Source organism: Mustela nivalis (genome assembly GCF_964662115.1).
Source record: "Mustela nivalis genome assembly, chromosome: 7".
Classification (NCBI taxonomy): Eukaryota; Metazoa; Chordata; class Mammalia; order Carnivora; family Mustelidae; genus Mustela; species Mustela nivalis.
The window spans coordinates 100,385,819-100,407,197 of record NC_139026.1 but is presented as its reverse complement, the minus strand read 5'-3'; the positions used below and the strand labels follow the sequence as shown (position 1 = coordinate 100,407,197).

The 21,379-nt window shown below is 36.0% G+C and overlaps 1 protein-coding gene across 14 annotated transcripts in view; it reads right to left on the bottom strand.

Annotated features, from left to right (window-relative positions):
* USP15 (ubiquitin specific peptidase 15) overlaps positions 1 to 19,117 on the bottom strand; it is a 115,205-nt gene extending 96,088 nt beyond the window's left edge. For 4 of the 14 annotated variants that reach the window (XR_014314552.1, XR_014314553.1, XR_014314554.1 and 1 more), the window contains exon 1: positions 17,795 to 19,111. Coding sequence is in view for 2 of the 14 variants with exons in the window: in XM_082742513.1 (XP_082598639.1) it covers positions 17,795 to 17,883 (89 nt within the window). In the remaining 12 variants the exon portion in view is untranslated. Of the gene's footprint in view, positions 1 to 17,794 lie in introns of all 14 variants that reach the window. The other 10 variants (XM_082742514.1, XM_082742517.1, XM_082742515.1 and 7 more) reach the window with 7 other exon arrangements.
* Between the last annotated feature and the right edge of the window lie 2,262 nt (positions 19,118 to 21,379).

Genomic DNA, 21,379 nt, shown 5'->3' with positions numbered 1-21,379 from the left:
AAAATTCAATAGCTATTCCATAAACTATCTGACAGTTGAACAAAAATTCAAATGGGAATCGTAAAAATGAAACAAAACAAAATTTTAAAGTACAACATATAAAGAAATAGAAAAATGTTTCTTCTGCAAAAAACTTAAAAAGACAGTATGTTTATTTTATATATTTTATTCTATCCTTTTGGGGATAAGGAAAGTAGATTATTAAAGGTTTAAGAGACTGATTATAATAATTTTAACAACTTTTTAAAAACTTTAGTTAGCTTCTTTACCATCAAAAGTTAATAACAATACTGTTTCCATTTGTTTCTCATGAAATCTGTTGGGGCAAGCAGGGTAAGGTTTTTTTTGTTTGTTTTCAAAAGTATGTTACACCAAGCACTGTAGGCATTACTGAAATTATATTCATCTTATTTTCAAGTACCTACGAACTGACTTCTCATCAGATGACCAGTGACAGAAGAAGTAAAATACTGGTGCTCTAGGAAAGAAAACTCATAAACCTAAAAAACTTAACATTTATTCTGACTGTATTATACCCATTATGAAATACTGCTTTGCCATGGACTCATAATTATTTTAAATTCTTTTCCAGAAACATTTTCCCCACACTTAATCAGATTCAATCACAAACAAAATCAAAGGAAAAGTTAAGATGTTTAAAGCCTACATGTGCATTAACAGAGGTAACCAAGTTATTTTTTGGAGATCATTCTAATGTATCTGTGCTTACTACACACAGCACTAAGCATAGGAATGAAATCCTACAGTTTTACAGTTTACACAGTAAATATCTGAAAATGTCTGAGGCAAAGGCACCAATCTAACAAAATCCCACAGTTCCTAGAGAATATTCATCAGCAGTTTAATTCCCTTAAAGTGGGTACTGCAGAATTATCTACTCACTAGTATTCCAAACCTACAGTCAGGATTATGTAACTCAAGCCCCCCAGATTGTAGAATTGGAGACTAAAGAAGAAAAAAAGCTCAGAGACTATCTTAAGAAAACCTTATTTTTAAAATAAAGAGATTAAACCAGCAGTAGCTTTACATATTAAACAAAATAATCCTTAATTGTTTATCACCCACTAAACATTTTTAAGACTCCTTCCTGTGATTTAAACAAAATATTCAGATATTTCATTTGCTTTATTTGCAAATTAATGTCATACTATGTGGCCTTTCCTCAGTTCCATCTATTTTGTTTTTATCATTGTGCCAATTTCATCATCTCTTTATTACTTTAATCTTGATTTTGGGGGGGCAAGTTCCCCCAGCTTGGTGTTCTTGCAAATTGCCTTAACTATTCTTGGCCATCTTCCACATGAATTTTAGAGTCAGTTTATCAAGTTCCACAAAAAGTACAATTAAGATTTTGATTGGATATGTGCTAAATTTATTAATTAACAGTAATAGTATACATAACAATGTGATTTATAAAACTGACATTAAAACTATTTGGGAAATACTACCAAAATTCTATTTATTTAAAATATATTTCTAAAAGATAGGGTTTTATCTCCCATAGTATTTAATAATCCTTTACTGTATGGTAGACGTTTGCACTGGGTAGTATTCATCTGCTGTTATAATATTTCTAGTTCATATCTCTTTGCTAGATCTTGAAGTGACTGGTAGTTTCTTTATAATGATACTATTAAGAGAGGAGACTCTCACACTTGATGGATATTTATCTGCTTTCAACATTACTTTCAACTGAAAAGGCCATCACATCTATTACAGGCCGCCGTATCTTATTTGCAAAATTTTGTGGTAATGAAATATGAGGGAGAATATAGGAAAAAACAGAAACATCTATCACAGAAATAACTGTACATTTCTTAAATATACTTAAGAAAGACAAAATTAAATGAAGTGAGCTAAATAAAACAAAATTTATTTTAAGACATTTACATAGATTTATTTTAAAAACTCTACATCTAATCTGTGAATCTGCCAAAACATAAGAATCCTCAATTTGAATTGATAAAAGCCCACAACAGAATCAACAGTTAATGATTACAAGTAAGTGAACAAAGACCCAACTTCTAGATTTTCAACAGTATTCTTAATCCTTGGTATGCTATTAGGATCTAGACAGGACCAATTTTAGCTTCCAAGGTTTTTTGTTTTGTTTTGTTTTTAAATAGTTATAACTATTTGTAAAGACTGATATTTCATGACTTTAATCTTAGACCTCTGAGAAAGAATAAAAGGCATGAAACAATCTATAAAGTTAAAACAATGATCCTAAAATGAAGTCTAAAATACTTAACATTGCCTACTTGGTTTTGCATGATCTATCTACTCTTGCCTGTCTAGTCTCAACTGGTACCATTTTTCTTTGCTGAGACATAACTACAATAACCTTTCAGTTACTAGACACTTCATTTTTTGCCATATGGTTCCATCTGCCTAGATGCTACTCCTATTGCTCCCAACATCTATTTAATTCCTATTATCTTTCAGATAGCCTACACGTCACTTTCTCAGGGAATCCTCTCACAGCCTTTCCCACTTCCTTTCAAATAGTTTGGAAAAGGAGAAACAAGATGACAATTATTAGCCTACTAGATACCAAGACTGTTTATTAAGTTAAAGAAATTACTTTTAATTACAAAATTACTAACATTTGAGCTTTACACTTGGGCCAGGTGCATATTTCTAAGCACTTTAATATATTGGTTCATTTATTCCCTTAACTACCCAATAATGCAGGTACTATTATTTCAAAGGCACAAAGGAACACCCTGACCAAGGTTACAAAGTGTCAGACCTGTGATTAAAAAATGTAATACTGGCATAGAGAAACAAAAAGGCCAATGAAAATAGCACAGAGAAACAGGAATTGGATTCATGGATATGGGGAACCATGATATATACCAAAAGCATCACCATATTAGTGGGGAATGATGTAGCTAAGTATATGGGAAAAATGAGAGCTTTACCTCACATAGGCAGTCAGTTCTATTTTAATGCTTGTTTTAAAAACTTGAATATGTTAAACACGATTGATACATTAGGGAACAAGAGCACAAATTTCAATACATGCTCAAGCACTACTTTAATCCACAAGCAGGACCAGGACTAAGGGTAAGGCAAGTGAGATGCCTAGGAACCTTAATAAGAAGTGCCTCCTGAAATTCTGCCCCCTAAGTGTTTAGCTTGCTTTACTGTAGTCCTAACTGAAACAAACATAAGGTGAATGAAGAAAACTACTCAGCTGTACTGAACCACATAAGAATGTACAAAACATACACATTCAAATATATATGTATGTATTTTTATATATATATGTGTGTGTGTGTATATATATATATATATATATATATTTTTTTTTTAAAGATGGGGGAATGCAGAGGGAAAGGGAGAGAGAGAATCTTAAGCAGGCTTTACATCCAGCACAGAGCCCAGTGTGGGGCTCAATCTCACAACCCTGAGATCATGACCAGAGCCCAAATTAAGAGTCAGACACTTTAACTGACTCAGCCACTCAGGCACCCCCCCACACTTTAATCGTCTTCAAGTGTGTTACATCTGCTGTTACAATTTCTTGGCAGATTTAAGAAAACTTTTCTTGGGGCACCTGGGTGGCTCAGCTGGTTAAGCCACTGCCTTTGGCTCAGGTCATGGTCCCAGAGTCCTGGGATCGAGTCCCACATGGGGCTTCCTCTGCTCTTCGGGGAGCCTGCTTCTCCTTCTCCCTCAGCCTTTCCCCCTCCTTGTGCTCTCTCTTTGTCAAATAAATAAAAATCTTAAAAAAAAAAAAAAAAGAAAACTTTTCTTCCACCACTTTGCAACCCTTTAAATCGTACTTCTACAAGTTAACTCCATCCTTTTGAAAATAAAAATGTCATATTTATCGTGGTAGTTACATACTTCTTAAAAACTATGCTACCATTTTTATTATGTTTTTAATGTGTCACTGAAAAATTTTTTTTGTCCCAACCCCAATTTTCCCATATGCCCTATGTTTTTCTTATTGCATGATTTTGCATATAGCATGGTGATTTTTAGGAACACGTGCTATATTACAGCAGAAGTAACTGTATAAAAACAAGTTATAGTTGGATTAAAAATGTAAATGTGAAAGTAGAAGCACAATTTTTTAAAAAAAAGATATGTGAAAATCCTCATTTCCTTAGAATATAGAAGAGTTAAGACAAAAAGCAAAAACTTTAAAGACTAATAAACTTGTCAAGGTTAAAATGAAAGGCTACCTTTCAACAAAGACACCACCGAGTAAAGAGAAGATACAGACTGGAGAAGATACACCTACTCCAGATAACTGACAAAGGGTTAGAATACATGAAGAACTCCTTTAGGTTAATAAATTTTAAAAAAAATTTTTTTAAGAAGGAAAAAAAGCAATTCATGGAAATGAAAATCAGAATGGCCTCCATACATATGAGAAAATGCTTAATCCCATTAGCAATGGGAAAGATACAAATTAACACCATACCATATCATCTCATGAAGCTGGTGAACACATCATGTGCACATGTGTCAACAATATCAAGCTGTAGAAAAGATGTGTAGTAATAGGAACTTGTATACTGCCAAAAGGGGAATAAACTGGAACCTTTACTTGGGATGGTAGTTTGGCCACATAATCTATTAAGAATAAAGATGTGGGGCACCTGAGTAGCTCAGTCGGTTAAGCGTATGCCTTCAGCACAGGTCATGATCCCAGGGTCCTGGGATTGAGCCCCACAGCGGGCTCCCTGCTGAGGAGGGAGCCAGGTTCTCCCTCTCCCTCTGCCTGCCACTCCCTCTGCTTGTGCACTCTCTCTCTCTCTCTGTCAAATAAATAAAATCTAAAAACAAATAAATGAAAGAACCGACTTACCACACCTTAAAAAAAAAAAAGATGTACATACCATACATCATGTCTTGCCATTGCTAAGTTTTATCCTACAGAAACTCTTGTACAAAATTACAACTATAAGAATACATAGTGCAGGGGCACCTGGGTGGCTCAGTGGGTTAAAGCTTCTGCCTTTGGCTCAGGTATAAGTCTCAGGGTCCTGGGATCGAGCCCCGCATCGGCTCTCTTCTCAGCAGGGAGCCTGCTTCCCCCTCTCTCTGCCTGCCTCTCTGCCTACTTGTGATCTCTATCTGTCAAATAAACAAAATCTTAAAAAAAAAAAAAGAATATATAGTGCAGCATAATTTATAACAATAAAAAGATGCAAAGAACCTACTATCCATTATTCATACCCAAAAATATTACACAAAAATTATAATGCAAAATACAACTACATGTACCAAGGATAAATCTCAAAACTACAATGCTGAACACACCCCCAAAATTGCAAAAGGACACATGTAATATAACACAAATGTATAAAGACAACAGATGTACAGTTTGAAGAAAAATTAAAAACATGCCACCAATAGTATATATTTACAATCCATGCACATATATTAAAATGTATACATAAAATATTTTGATAATTTAATTATAAAACTAAGTAAAATAATACATAAATAATTTAAGATAATAATAAAAATCTGTTTCAGGATGGTGGCTCCCTCTGACAAGGGAGGGAAGATGATGGGACTAGGGAAACATATACAAGGACATTCAACTATTTTTGTAATGTTTTATTTTTTTAAACTAAGATATGTGTGCACAAATGTCTTGTTATACTTTTCTTTATACTCTTCTTTCTTCCTGAAATAGTACATTAAATATGATTAATATTTTCCACTTAATAGAGAATAGTTTATATATACACATATACCTGGGCACAAATGAAGTGGAGTCAAATGTATAGACTGAATACTGAGGTCAAAACTGATAGTTAAGTGATAGTCAACAAATGAAAAGACTTTCAAGCATAAAAATAAGTAATTATAAATATAAATTGGGTTTGGGTTTTTTTTTTTTTTTTAAGATTTTATTTATTTTGGCAGGGGAGGAACCAAGGGGGAGTAAGAGGGACAAGCGGACTCTGCACTGAGTGTAGAGGTCAATGTAGGGCTTAATCCCAGGGCCTTGAGATCATTCATGACCTGAACCAAAACCAAGAGCCCCACACTTAACCAACTGAGCCACTCGGGCGTCCCCTTAGATTTTTCTTTTTAATTGTGATAAAAATATGTATCAAAATGTACAAAATACACAGTTTGTTTTACTATGTATTTTTGGAAGAAATTTGTAGGTTTAAGTTATCTCTTATATTTATTTTTTCTGTCTTATATTATCTCTTCCAAACATGAATTAGCATTAAATTTTAATTAAAAAACTGACATAAGCTTTGGAGAATTTTCTCTGGAAAACCACGATTTATTTGATTACTTCTAAATTTATCAAATTATGTTTCTGACATATAATGTATTCATTCTGAAGAAATTATTTCTTTTCGGTAACTACAGCAACCAGTAAGTAAACCAGAAAAATAGAAATGACTGGGTGATATCTCAAAAGAACAAAAAAAGCATGTAAGAAACAGAAAGCACAGCTTACAATCCTTTATATCTGGGAAAATAATACAAGTAAAACAATAAAAAACCCTACAATTAATATATATATATACTTATTTTAAGCTGACTTAACTTTTAGTATGAAGTGTTACATTATAAATTTGCAACTATCTAAAATTCATGTAAATACTAATCTGCAAATATCCAGAGATCCCAAAATACGGAAGAGAAATTAACTGCTTTGTGACAAATGTACCAATTTAAGTTTCTTGCACAAAGGAGTCTATGCCTTATAGATGAGCCCAAAGGTGAAATATTTCTAAGTAATACTGAGACATGTGACTGTGTTTCCATATAAAAAGCCATGAAGTACATGTACCAAAATATGATCAAGATTATTTATGATTAAGGCCTCTGGCTGTAGCTTAATTATTTCCATTTCCCTCTGTTTCGTGAGTTAAAAGAAATTTTATGAGCACCTCACACTTGCATTAATCATGATTGTCACACAGTAGTATGCCAATAGGAAAAAATTTTATCATAATGTTAATACGGGTTCAAAAATTAGTAAAGAAAATCTTACAGAGATCAAGGTCTATGATCATCAAACTCTCAAATCCTTCAGAGATGACCTACAATCCTCCAGCATATCTCCAGACAGCCTTCTCCATTTATGGTAAATTCAAAACTAGAATGTGCTAGGACCAGAACTTTGGGAGTTTGGTATGTTGGAAGAACTGACTAAATGATGTCGGAGTTCATGACAAGGGGATAGAAGGCTACATAAGGCTAGAGAGGTAGACTGGACCAAGACTATCCAATGCCTTTAAGGTAATGCTAAGGATTGTATCCTAAGTGTAATTGAAAGTCACTGTATGATTTTTAGCATGGAAGAGATATGATCTGAATCACATTTCATGAAGACCACTGGAAATACCTCACGGGACTACTGGGAGGATCAAATGTTTAATAAATCAAAAAATCACATAAAGCTATGAGTACTTCAAAAAGGTCTAAATTACATGGTGCTAAATATTCTGAAGGCATCAAGAAAGACAATTTGTATTGTGGTCTGGCCAGAATGGTTTTCAATGGCTCCAGAGAAGATGGGTCAATTTTAGGACCCCACACAAATTTAAGTTAATTTTAAGACAGTCCTCAAATGCTTAAGAGTTACTGTAACAACTAAAAAGGCCAGATGTTTTTTCCTTTTCTTTCTTTCTTTTTTTTTTTTGTGGTGGTGGTGGGGTAAAGATAGAGTTCTAAAAGTTTATACTATTTTTATATACACCACAAGCAAACTTAAGGAAAGATATATACAGGCTAATGAAAGATTGAGAAAACAGCCCTAGACATAAAGAAGTTTAAAAATATGGGAAAAGGGGGGGCACCTGGGTGGCTTAGTGGGTTAAGCCTCTGCCTTCGGCCCAGGTCATGATCCCAGGGTCCTGGGATTGAGCCCCGCGTTGGGCTCTCTGCTCAGCGGGGAGCCTGCTTCCCTTCCTCTCTCTCTGCCTGCCTCTCTGCCTACTTGTGATCTCTGTCTGTCAAATAAATAAATAAAATCTTTAGGAAAAAAAAATATGGGAAAAGGGGAAATCTCAACAGCTGCATTTAAGAAATCGTAGAACTGGGGTGCCTGTGTGGCTCAGTGGGTTAAAGCCTCTGCCTTCCGGTCCTGGGATCGAGCCCCACATCGGGCTCTCTGCTTGACCAGGAGCCTGCTTCCCTTCCTCTCTCTCTGCTTGTTTCTCTGACTACTTGACTACTTGTGATCTCTGTCTGTCAAATAAATAAATAAAATCTTTAAAAAAAATCATAGAGCTAATGAATGCATAGTTCTTTCCTTTTTTTGATTAGCACATTTATACAAACAACTTTTGATAAGTGATTCCTGCTTAATTTCCTAATACTGACATATATGTAACATCATTTATTTCTTAAAACCCTACCTTTTTCTCTGTAAAGTAGATATAAAACATTCTTTTACAACTAAGAAAATACACAAATATTTCAGCCTAACCCAACGCAGCACACAATTTCAGAAAAACATGTATAACTATCTTACACAGGATTAGCGGAATAAACAACTCTTGATGTTAATTCACTCTAAGATTAATTCTCTTATTTAATGATATACTATTTAAGTTAGATTTACACAGCAAGAGCATAAAACCAGTTTCAATACTAAAGGAGATATCGATAACTTCTAGCATTTTCTATCATTATAAGCCAGATGATTCACAGGCTTTTTAAAAAGTACCAAACTATAACTCAGGATTTCATTGTTTCAGCAAAATTTAACTGAAATCTGAAAGCTATACTGAAAGCTATACATAACTGAAAGCTATGGAGTTCTTTCAAATAAAACAATGGTTTGGTTAATCTCTTTATATCTTCATTTTAAATTTCAAGTATTTCCAACCTATTTTCTACTTCACATTAAATTCATCAGTTGGCAAGAACTAATTTTTATGACCTCTTTTTACTTCTAAACTAAGACAAAAAAGGAACTCAGGAAGGAGGCCAAGTAGGATTGTGAAAGTGAAAAGAAAACCCATAGAATGGGAGAAAATTTTGCAAATCATCTCTACAAAAAGCGATTTGTATATAGAATATATAAACTCTTAAAACTCAATAATACAAATAATCTAATTAAAAAATGAGCAATGGATCTAAGTAAACACTTGCCAAAGAAGGTATACAAATGGCTAATATACACATATGAAAAGATGTGCAATATCATTAGTCATTAGGAAAATGCAAGTCAAAACTACAATGAGATACCACTTGGTATCTGCTAAGATGGCTATAATCAAAAGACATTAACAAGTGCTGTCAAGGATGTAGAAAACTGGAACCCTCATACTGCTGATGGCAATGTAAAATGCTGCACCCACCTTGGAAAAGACACCAAGGAATTCCACTCCTAGGTATATACTCAAGATAAATCAGTTTTGTATATACAAACGAAAGTATGTATGTACACATAACAAAAAGTTATGGCTACACACAAACTTGCACATAAATTATTCACAGCAAGATTATTCATAAGAGCCAAAAATGTGAAAAATCCAAATGTCCATCAACTGATGAAGGGATGAATTCAATGTAGTATATTATCTATACAATGGAATATTATTCAGTAATAAAAAGAAATGAAGTACTAATACTTCATGAAAGAAGCAAGACACAAAAGTCACATATATGATTCCACTTATATGAAATATCCAAAACTGCTAAATCTATAGAATAAAAAGTAGATTAGTAGCTACCTAAAGCAGGGGATCCAAGGAGAAACTGGGGGAAGCAGAGGACTGCTAATAGGTATGGAGGATTTGGGGGTGGGTGATAAAAAATATTCCAATACTGATTAAAGTAATGGTTGCACAATTCTGTGAGTATACTGAAACCCAGTAAATTATACATTTTAACTGGAAAAATTGTACAATATGTCAGCTGTATCACAATAAAGCTGTTTTTTTTAAGAGTGAAAGGATATATATCTGCATGAGATTATTAGGGATGATTTTACAGAGATTTTTTTTAAAAGATTTTATTTATTTATTACAGAGGGAGTACACACACAAGAATGAGACAGAAAAAGAGAGATCAGGGGCAGTGGGAGAGGGAGAAGTGGACCCCCCGTTGACCCTCGGATCATGACCTGAGCTTAAGGCAGACACTTAACTAACTGAGCCACCCAGGCACCCCTAGGAATTGGTGTTGAGCTTGGTTTTGAAGTAAGTGAAGGTCAGGAATTAGTAAAATGTATTTGAAATAATATTAATAACGTGTAATGGCCTATGAGGCAGAAATGAGTAAATAATTTCCAAGAAATGGGAACCACCATCAGTATTAAAGCAGAGCTATATTAATTAGAAATAAAACTACTAAGACTAGAATGCTAAACCAAGGACAGAGCACCGCAAAATCCTACAGGCTCCTCAAAATATAAAGATGAAAATCCTATTTTTAATATGCCAAAGCTGGGTGCCTTGGTGGCTCAGTGGGTTAAGCCTCTGCCTTCAGCTCAGGTCATGATCTCAGGGTCCTGGGATGGAGCCCCACATCGGGCTCTCTGCTCAGCGGGGAGCCTGCTTCCCCCTCTCTCTCCACCTGCCCCTCTGCCTACTTGTGATCTCTCTCTCTCTCTCTCTGTGTCAAATAAATAAATAAAATCTTAAAAAAAAAATGCTGAAGATATCATTGCCTGAATTTAAAATTTCAAAGTATGCATCTCTCAAAAAGTTTTTTCCATAATATGGGTACGTCTCTATCACTCACAGGCAAGCAACACAGTTTAAAGTGCAGGGTTTCAAGGTGATTGTCTAGGTTATAATCTCTGTTCTATCACTTCTGATTATGTACATGTAACTCTCTACCTCGGTTTTTGTATCTGTAAAATGAGAATACAATCACTTCATATAAGTGTAAAGCTCTTAACATGTAATAATTTTTGTAACCATCACAATAACTATATGGTACATGTAACTACTTAACTCTACCTCTCCATAGAATTAAGTTTCTACAGCTTGAAATCCATTAAAATTTGTGAATATAAAATTTTCTATCTATATCCAAGGTAAATCCCTTGATCAAACTGTTCAACTCTGTCAAGCTGTTAAAATATATTGTTAAGCAATATAAAGCAAACCAAATTATCAAGTCTTTTTTTTTTAAAGGTTTATTTTATTTGACAGACAGAGATCACAAGTAGTCAGAGAGGCAGCGGGGGTGGGAGGAACCAGGCTCCCCACTAAGCAGAGAGCCTGATATGGGACTCAATTCTAGAACCCTGAGTTCATGACCTGAGCCGAAGGCAGAGGCTTAACCCACTGAGCCACCCAGGCACCCCTCAGGTCTCTTTTACCATGATCATTTCACCCTATCATTCTTAATCTTTTTTAGTAAAATTTTACTCAAGGAACTTGATGATTTTTTTCACTCAAGGAAGTAAATTTGTCTCTAGTGCTCCAGGTTTTGATTTACCTGGCTCTCTAAAACTTAGAATTGCCTGGCCTCAAAGCCACTCTTAGACTGGTCTGTGAGAGCCTTTGATTTCTTTCACAAAGGAAGTCCTTTCTATGGCTACTTCTGCTACAAGATTTTTCTTAACAGTAAGGAATTACCAAACTAATATCTGGGTCTTCCAAAGTTCAAAGGAGAGACGAGACAGCCAGCTCTCCTCCTCATGGAGAAGAAAAGGGAGTCATTACCCTCCTCCTTTTATGGGGGAGAGCTATAAGGAAACCATAGAGAATCCTATTGATGAAAGCAGTACAAGTGTTGTAGGTATAACCAAATACAAGTTAATTCTACAGAGGTTTTCTGCCTCATATTACAATCTGAACTTCTTTACTTCTTTTTGAGGAGCAATTCTTAATTATTACTTCAGATAAGTCATTTTAATCTGTTTCCAAAACTACGATCACTTACTACCAGTCTTATTCTAGGTTTCTTTAGTAGTGACTTCTATATAAACTGGATAAAACTGAAAGGAACTTGCTTCTTTAAAGAATAGATGGAAGAAGAGTGTGGAGAAATGACTGCAAGGGAAAAAATAAAAGACTGAGTATGAATTACAGTGGAAACTGAGGAAATGAAAATGAAAGGCACAAACTGAATTGAGTCAAGGAAGAAAAACAACTTACTAACTGCTGTAACTCTGTATAGGAAGAACTAAGAAGGAATAATAATTTAATGAAATACTGTTTGCATTATATTCAAATAGTGACAGCATGAAAACATTTTTTTAAAAGATTTTATTTATGTATTTGACAGAGAGAGAGAGAGAGAGAGCAGTGGGGGAAGGGAGAGAGACAAGCAGGCTCCACGCTAAGTGTAGACCCTGACTCAGAGCTCCATCTCACGACCCTGAGATATGACCTGAGCTGAAATAGAAAGTTGGATGCTTAACCTACTGAGGCACCCAGTACCCCCAAAACATTTCTAATACTAAGGAGATACTGATAATATCTGGTATTTTAAATCATTATAAACCAGGTATTTACACTAGCTCTGAACTCATCAAACATTTGTAAAACGAGGTAAATAAGAACACTTACTTTAAAAGCTGCATTAATTATAAAGCATTTAGAACAGCTTCCCAGAAGGAAAATATCAAGATTTTCTATACATGCTATGGTATCTGAACTAAACAGTCATAACACACAAATTTACAATAAAATGATACAACTCTACAAAAATAGATTCCATTTAAAAAGAAAAAATGTCCATTTTTTTCCCTTTGAAGTGAAACTAACATTTAAAAATGCATCTTCAAAATAAGTGATTTTGGGGCCTGAATTAAAGCCCTAGACTACTTGTGTTCAAATCCCAGATTACTGTGTGAACACTTGAGCCTAGGCTTCCTATTCTGTCAAATGTGAATTACATTACATTCACATTCTAGTGTCCTAGAATTATAGTGATAAGTAATTAAGTTAATATAATAAGTACTTAAAACAGTACCTAGCACATGGTGTTTTCAAATATACTACTATACACATCATGGCCTGAAAAACTAAGTTTTTCTTAGTATACATATGTGTGAGCAAAATTAGTATTTGTCACAAAACTATTCTGCAAAAAGAATATTTAATAACTTAGGTGTGCTAATGGGAAAATGGTATGATTTAGAAAAAAAATAATAAAGCCTAAATGTCACTCAATAGATAAATGAAATCATAGACTAAAAAGCTCTGGATCTTCCAGCAAAGAAGGTACACAATTTTAGATTCACTAACAACTTAGAAGTTATTTAAAAACTTATAAAGCTTAAATTAGGAAAAATTGCCTTTCTAGATTTTAAGCAACTAAAATGTGAAAAATATGTTCTAGTAATGTCACTATTTCTGTCCTTATTTTCACTGATTTACTAACACAAAAAAAACCCATTTTGCTCTTTGGTCTCATTTCCTGTAAATGATAATGACATATACCCTAATTTAATAGTTAACACTTTGGCACAACTAAAATTAATATTTATAGTAATAATAATGTAAAAATTCTTTAACAAATATATACTAAACTATTTGTGGAGTTTATATTAATAGTGTCCCTTTACATTTTGAACTGATTTGTCATTACAAGGTTATTTTCTTTTAGTATTAATTAAAGTTGCACAAAAAGAGACCATATAAAATAAACCCTCAAAGATTTCTAAGTAAAAGAGCAGGAATCGAAGGGAAGTCCTAAAACTGAATCAATGTCTTCTAATATGAAAATCTCAAAGATCTGATGGACTATTCCTTACCTATTTATTGAAACAAAAATATCATATACATTTGAAATTACTCTAAATACAAATTAAAGTTACTCTCTGAAGTACCTTAAATCTACTAGAGTTATTAGGGTTTATGCAAAAATGACACACAAGGGCGCCTGGGTGGCTCAGTGGGTTGGGCCACTGCCTTCGGCTCAGGTCATGATCTCAGGGTCCTGGGATGGAGTCCCGCGTCGGGACTCTCTGCTCAGCAGGGAGCCTGCTTCCATCTCTCTCTCTCTCTCTCTCTCTGCCTGCCTCTCCATCTACTTGTGATCTCCCTCTATCAAATAAATAGGTGAAATCTTTAAAAGAAAAAAAAAAAGACACACAAAATTTAATTTGTAAAGTTAGCTATGCATTACCATTGAACATACATAAAAATTTAAAACATCACACATAAAAGTTAGTGAAAATGACTGGTAGAAGAGTAACATTTAATAAAAATGGGGAAATAGGGGTGCCTGGGTGGCTCAGTGGGTTAAAGCCTCTGCTTTTGGCTCAGGTCATGATCCCAGGGTCCTGGGATTGAGCCCCACATCGGGCTCTCTGGTCAGCAGGGAGCCTGCTTCCTCCTCTCTCTCTGCCTCTTTGCCTACGTGTGATCTCTGTCTGTCAAATAAATAAATAAATCTTAAAAAAAAAATGGGGAAATAAAGCAGTGATTTTGATGATCTGTAGTTATCTGTTTACTTATATATCCAAAGAGTATTCCATAGCCCACAATTTGTCTTTGTCACACATTTATTTAATTACCCATGCTCCATGAATAGGTTCCTCTATCCCTAATATACTTAACATGTAATGTACTTTAAAAATTTTTCCTCTTGTCTCATGAAGAAAAATCACCAAGTACCTGAAGATTAAGTTATCTTTCATTCAATCTAAGTTAAACAAGTTCTAGTTCCTTTATCTTTATTTCTATAGTAACTAAATTCGAACAGTCTTGTTCATGGTTTTCTAATTACCACCTATGAGCTAAAATAAAGATTAGGAAACAGCATTATAAGACTACTTTACTCCTTCTAATACAGATCAGTGTCACTTTCATACCTCACCTTTTTAAGCATCAATTTGGACTTGTCACCATAAAGTCTAGTATTACGTTTGTTAGTAAATATATTAATAACTTTAATTAATAACTTCTAAATAAAGTTCGTTCTTCCTCATCTTAGACTTGTGTACTTATTTTCATCTCTAGAAACTCAGTCTGCAGATAAAAATCATTCACTATTTACAAATAAATAGAAACTCTAGTTTTCAAGCAGAATCAAACTTTGCCTAAGTGTTAGTTATCTACCAGGATAATATGAAACAATCCTATCCAAAAGCTGCTTACAAACTACTTAATGAAATTAAATTTCATTTTCATTAGTTTATTCATTTTAAAGCACTTTAAGGCGCCAAAACAACAAAAATTAGTATAAAGTTTTCAGGAATAAACTTAGAGTAAACCTTCCATTTTTTCTCCGTAGTCATCAGTCTTTTTCAAGATGGTTATACACACATACCAAGATAATGTTCCATCTGCATATGGCTCATTTCAGCTACAAAACAGCAGACTGAATTTGCCCAAATAACCATAAATGACTAATCCAATCATCTTTTAAAAAGACATTAAAAAGAGAAACAACTTTTTAACAAGTTAAAAACAAGTTTTAATGAGTCCCCAACACACGCCCAAGTAACAATTATTAAATCTTCACCGGTTCTCTAATCATGCGTACATAATGAATTGTGTACTTATTAAATTATTCTCCTTAAAACTCTGCTCTAAACTTTTGCTCTAAACTATTTCCTTTTTTTGACAGATTTCACCTAATTGCAAATTAACTGTTTTACATATAAACCAAACTGGTTTTTGCAAATCCTCAGTACCATCCTATCCCGGCATTGTTCCCCTTTAACTAACAGAGGTAATCAATCAAGGACAAAAATTTTCACATTCTGGGGCACCTGGATGGTATAGTTAGTTAAGCATCTGACTCTTGATTTCAGCTCAGGTTGTGATCTTAGGGTCTCTCAGGGTCCTGAGATGGAGCCTGCTTTAAAAAAATAAAAAGAATCTCTCCCCCCCGCCACTGCCCCTCTCCATTCCTTCTCAAATAAATAAATCTTAAAAGAAAAAAAAAAAAGTCCACATTCTGCTGTTACCTAAATATGTGGGCTTCAGTTTCCTTTTCTTTAATATGAAACCACTGACTTTCATTTTAAAATGAAAATCAAATTTATGGACTTCCTGTATTCTTTACAACAGATCTTTAAAACTATTTACAGTAACTGTGAAAAAGCAAAAATACTTTTATTTGAAAAATGTCAAACTTCAAGTTTAATGCTCACAATACACACACTGTTCATATCATCCCATAGTGTCAACACCAATTATTACACAGAATACCAAAAACATACATTAAAAAAAAGGAATATCCATCTGAATAATAGCCATATTTAAACTTACAGATTTCTATTTTATGGAAATCCACATTTATCTTTTTATAAGGTGGTAATAGGCTAGGTGAATTAAGTTTAAGTGTTCTTTAACAAATAAAAGGAAGCAAAGATTTATCTTTAATAATCCACAGATCAAGGTAAACATGTGTCCTAAGAAATACCCAATTTCCGCACATGAATAAATATCTCACACTTATCTGAACAATGATTCTTAAATCATCTAAAGATGATTAAGATATTTTTTGTTGTAATGCAACAAGTGCATGCTTACACCCTTAGGGATTTTTATCATATAAACACAGAATCTATGTAGCCTAACAAAGTACGAAAAAAGTACCAAGACTTAGATCAAAATACTTAAATTCAAGTCCCAAGACTGCCATCTACTAGCTTACTTGAAAATCTCCTAGTACTACAGCATTCAATCAGAAGTTAACGAAGGTGACAAGAAAGTAAAATTTGATGTTATCTCATAAACGTAGTATTTTGGAATATGTCACTCAATGGACAATGAAATTATTGTCCATTTCACAGATGAAGACATTGAGATACAATGATTTAAATGAACTCTCCTCAAAGTCGTATTGCAGGTTAAGTGGTGAAACGGTGACCTAACTACGTCTAAATCTTACGTTGCTTCCACTAAGTCATAGAGGAGTACGTGGAAAAAAACTCCGTAAATTATACACCACTGTTATGGCGACAACGGGACATGAAAATAATTGTTATTACAGTAAAGAAGCACACTACCCTTCTTAATAAATAGAGCACTTGCTCTTTTTGTTACATACTCACATATTTAAGTTACTCTGAATACCACTTACTAGGCCAACAAGTATTAAAATCTACACATACTTCTTTCAGTATTTGAAGTATATACTTCGGTATTTTGTAAGTCTGAGTATTAGCAAGTGACTTAAGCCTCAAGCCGACTTATCTACTTTTTGCAGGCCTACGTTATCCCTCAAACAGGAGGGAAGGGCTGCGCTTCTCAGAGAAACGCTGCCGGTTTCTATCAAGCCTCCACTAAAGCACAAGACCACGTGGTATTTCTCATTAGCCTAAGGTTCCGTACTCCTCTCCCTCCTTTTGACAAGGAACTGGAAACTAGGGTTTCTTTCTCTTAAGTGGCGCCCTGACACATGCCACCTGTGTAGTAAGAACCGCAAACATCCTGCAGCCTGCCTCCCGGAAGAATACAAGAATCATAATAACAAGGAACTTGAATGCCGACAATGCCAGGAAAGGAAATCGCTAGAGAAGGAAAGAGGATGAGATCTTGCTAAGCCGCGGGACCTCGACCTGTCAAAAATTGAGAGACTCACGCCGAACGACTATAACCTATCATTCGGGAAGGCCTGAGGTGGGAGCGGCACTACGGAAGGAAGGAGGACGGAAAGAACTGTGTGAGTCCCCGTCGCCGCTCCCCTGAAGCCTCTCAGCACGCCGCGACAAGCCACGAACCCTGGACCTCATCTCGGGTCCAATCGTCGCCCCAACATTTCGGGAGCAGCCCAAATCCTGCTGCCCAGTGCGGCCGCCGCCGGACCTGCCCGCACCTGTCACTAGCTAAAGACACCAGCCCGCAGTTCCCGCCCAGTTCTCCACCCTCCTCCCGCAACCGCGACCATCTCAAGCTCTTTCTCTCACCAGGTGTCTCCTTTCCGGAGCGAGGTTTTGAGCAGCGTCGCGATGTCAGACCGCTGGATGTCCAGATCTGCCGCTCCGCCTTCCGCCATCTTCTTCCACTAGCGGTAGCGGAGGCGGCAGCGACGGCGGCGGCACGCCCCAGAGCATTGTGGGAATGGCGTCCCGCGGCCCCTCCCAGTCGGCCGGTCGAAACCAAAAGAGACGGGGGGGGGGGGTGTTGGGGGAGCGCCTCGGGACAAGAGTAGGTCCCGGGGGCGGACTGAGTACGCTGCCGCGGTCTGCTGCCCCCAATCGGCCCCCGCCCGTCCAGCATCTCGCCATGGCCTCCTCTGGCTCGGGACAGCCGGGTTTTAACTCTTCTCTGTGAGGACCTTGTGTCCTCTCTCAGCAGCGGTGCCACCGCCCCGTCCATCCTCGACTTCTGCCTTCCCCTCCCTCTTTCTCACAGGCGCCCGAGAACCCTTATTTGCGCATTCACTCACGCTTGAGGGTGGGGTGGGGCGGGGGGCGTGGGGACGTCTAAGAGATGGCAGGACATTTTAACAGCTCTGAGGCATTAGTCCTTCCGTTGCTAGTCGCGGAACCTAAGCTCGGTGAATTTTGGCCCCAACAAAGAACAATCCGAAACCGAACGCTTGGTCTCGATGCCCTTCTTAGGCTCCTTCCTGCCCTCCTACTCCTGCTGTAGGTGGAAACCTTTTATAGGCTCTTTGTGACGCCTCCCCAGGCACACCCAGACGCTCAACTGCAGTGAAAAACATGTCCCAGTTCCTCGGTGAACACGGCGTGAAATATGTATTAAATAATGCCAGGTACTAAAAGGGAAGGAAACGTGCCTGAAAACCTTTATCCTCGATGTTATAAAGTAACATTTTCTTAACCACATCTTCACATGTGTGTTACCAGCCATTATTTAGTAATACCAGCTTTTATTGTAGCTAATTATGTTACAGACGAGGAAATCCAGTCTCAAAAATCAAATGCTAAGGTCACACAGTAGGTGGAGAGGTAAGTTTATATAAAACCCAAGTTCCAAACCCTGGGTACTGTCTGTCCGCTAGAGCACACTGACTACCTCTCCTTTTGAAAACCTGGCATGTGTTAACGGGGTTGCCCTGGTTTCATCTTTGTTTTTTCTTCTTTAAAACCTCTGTACAGCTGGTGGTTAGGATTGCTCTCCCTAACATATAAGCACCACCTAAATGTTTCAAATGAACTGGGGAAAAACTTCTTGAATATTTCCAAGCATGAGGAGGTCCAGAAATTTGACTTAAGGATAATAAAAACTATGTGAAAAGTCTAAAAGATAGATAAGAATTCATACAGTATCTGCTGTTTCCCTATTTTTAAAGTGGGAATTTGGAATCTGGTGGGAATTCAATAAAGAAGAATGCAATTATGCTAGTAAGAAGTATTGAGTCCTTCCAAGTTAGTGCATACTGGCATTATGATGTGTATCAGCATCATAGTTGATTATTTTCCTCATAATAAAACTATTTTGCACTATCATGTCATCCTTGATTTGAGAGTCTGAAAGAAGCTTCCAGTTACTGCTCTTTCGTACATTATTTGGTTTTTCTTAGGACAGGTTAAAAAAATTAGTTTCTCCGACCATGAGTATCATCAAAGGGTCGCATTTCCCTCCTCCCAGCCAATTTCTGGAAGACAGCAAAGTATTTTTCCAAGGAGAGGCAGAATGATACCGGAAGAATATTGGAGTCATATGAACAGGGGTTAAAACCTCACCTCAAACTCTAGCTGTGAAAGTACTTAACTTTTAGTTTAATCATGAAATTAGGGATGTTAATACTTACCTTAAAGGCTTTTTATGAAGATTAAATGGAATAATATATGTTTATTGCCTGAGACATGAAAGCCAATCAGTGAATGCTAATGTTGTTTACTGGTGACAGGATGAATTTTATAGTATATAAATTATATCTCAATAAAGCTGTTAAAAAATTGTCACAGACTTTGAAGCAAAACCATGCTATCATTTTATAAACACAGCATAATTGCAAAAGCGATGCCTCATGCATGCTCTGCTATTCAGTTTCCTTTCAAAGAAAATGCACATTTGAAATGCTGAAGCCTGTACCCATGCAACAAAGTAAACTTTTCATTTGTACCACATTTAAGGCAATGAGTTAACTGGACATACATATATAAGTTCAATGTTAATTTGAATTATAGATCAGATTTATGAGGTCATTTTGTAGACCTAATTAGTTGCCTTCAGAGATAGAAAAGAAGTAACAGTTACATTATTGTATTTAGTAAGTATTACAGAGAGAGTTCTAAGACCAGTTCTAAACACTTTAAAATATTAACTTGTTTCTTGTAGCTATCCTATGAGGTCGGTATTATTATTATTATTTTTTAAAGATTTTATTTAGTAGGCAGAGAGGCAGGCAGAGAGAGAGGAGGAAGCAGGCTCCCTGCTGAGCAGAGACATCCCTCCCCCCCATGTGGGCTTGATCCCAGGGCCCTAGGATCATGACCAGAGCCAAAGGCGGAGGCTTTAAACCACTGAGCCACCCCGTTGCTCCAATTGTTATTCCTATTGTGTAGAGGTGGATTGAGGCAACTGACAGAATTCTAATTTGAAATCAGGAAGTCTAGCTCCAGAATCTAGACGTTTGGGTAAGTTTTAATTTTTCTACCAATCTTTATGATCCTTTCCCCTCAGTTATATTTAGAAACAGTTGACATACATTACTGCATAAGTTTAGGGAGTACAACATAATGATTTATTTACATATATATGAAATTGATCTTGATTATAGCAGTCAACTTTCTAATGACCTCAGTTTACTAATTTATGGAAATTCTAATTATTTTTCTCATGCTTCTTTCAATTATGAGGCAAAATGAAATTGTTTGTAAACATTGAATTGGTTGAGGTCCACTTCCCTTCTGAATTGGTAGTACTTGATGAGAAATGTAACTTTCTCTGGCATCACAAAGATAAATATAAGCCAGGACTCATATTATTTATACGGAATCACTATCTTGATGCTTCCCTTTGTTAACTTTGCAAGAATGTACTTGCTTTGTGCAAGTATTTGCTTGGTGATCATCATTATATTCTCACATTCTCTCATACTTTTCTTGTCCACTAAAACTTTAACCTAGGGCTTTGAGAAGGGGAAAGAGTATGTTGAGAAGTTAAGAAATTAGGCTGGGTATGAACAAAGTGTACCTTACAAAAAGGCAGAGTTAGTTTTGAAATTAGAGATATTCTAGGAAGGGTTCCTTTAGCTTCAAGTAATTCCCCTTTCTACTCATTGATGTTTAAATAATCCCTTTCAGAGAGCTTCTTATATATACCAATTAAAAGATAGGACTTCAGGGGCACCTGGGTGGCTCAGTGGGTTGAGGCCTTTGCCTTCAGCTCAGGTCATGATCCCAGGGTCCTGGGTTCGGGCCTTGCATCGGGCTCTCTGCTCAGCAGGGAGCCTGCTGTCTCCTCTCTCTCTCTCTCTGCCTGCCTCTCTGCCTACTTGTGATCTCTGTCAAATAAATAAAATAAAATCTTTTTTTAAAAAAAAGATAGGACTTCAAATGTAAATACTTTGGGAAAGA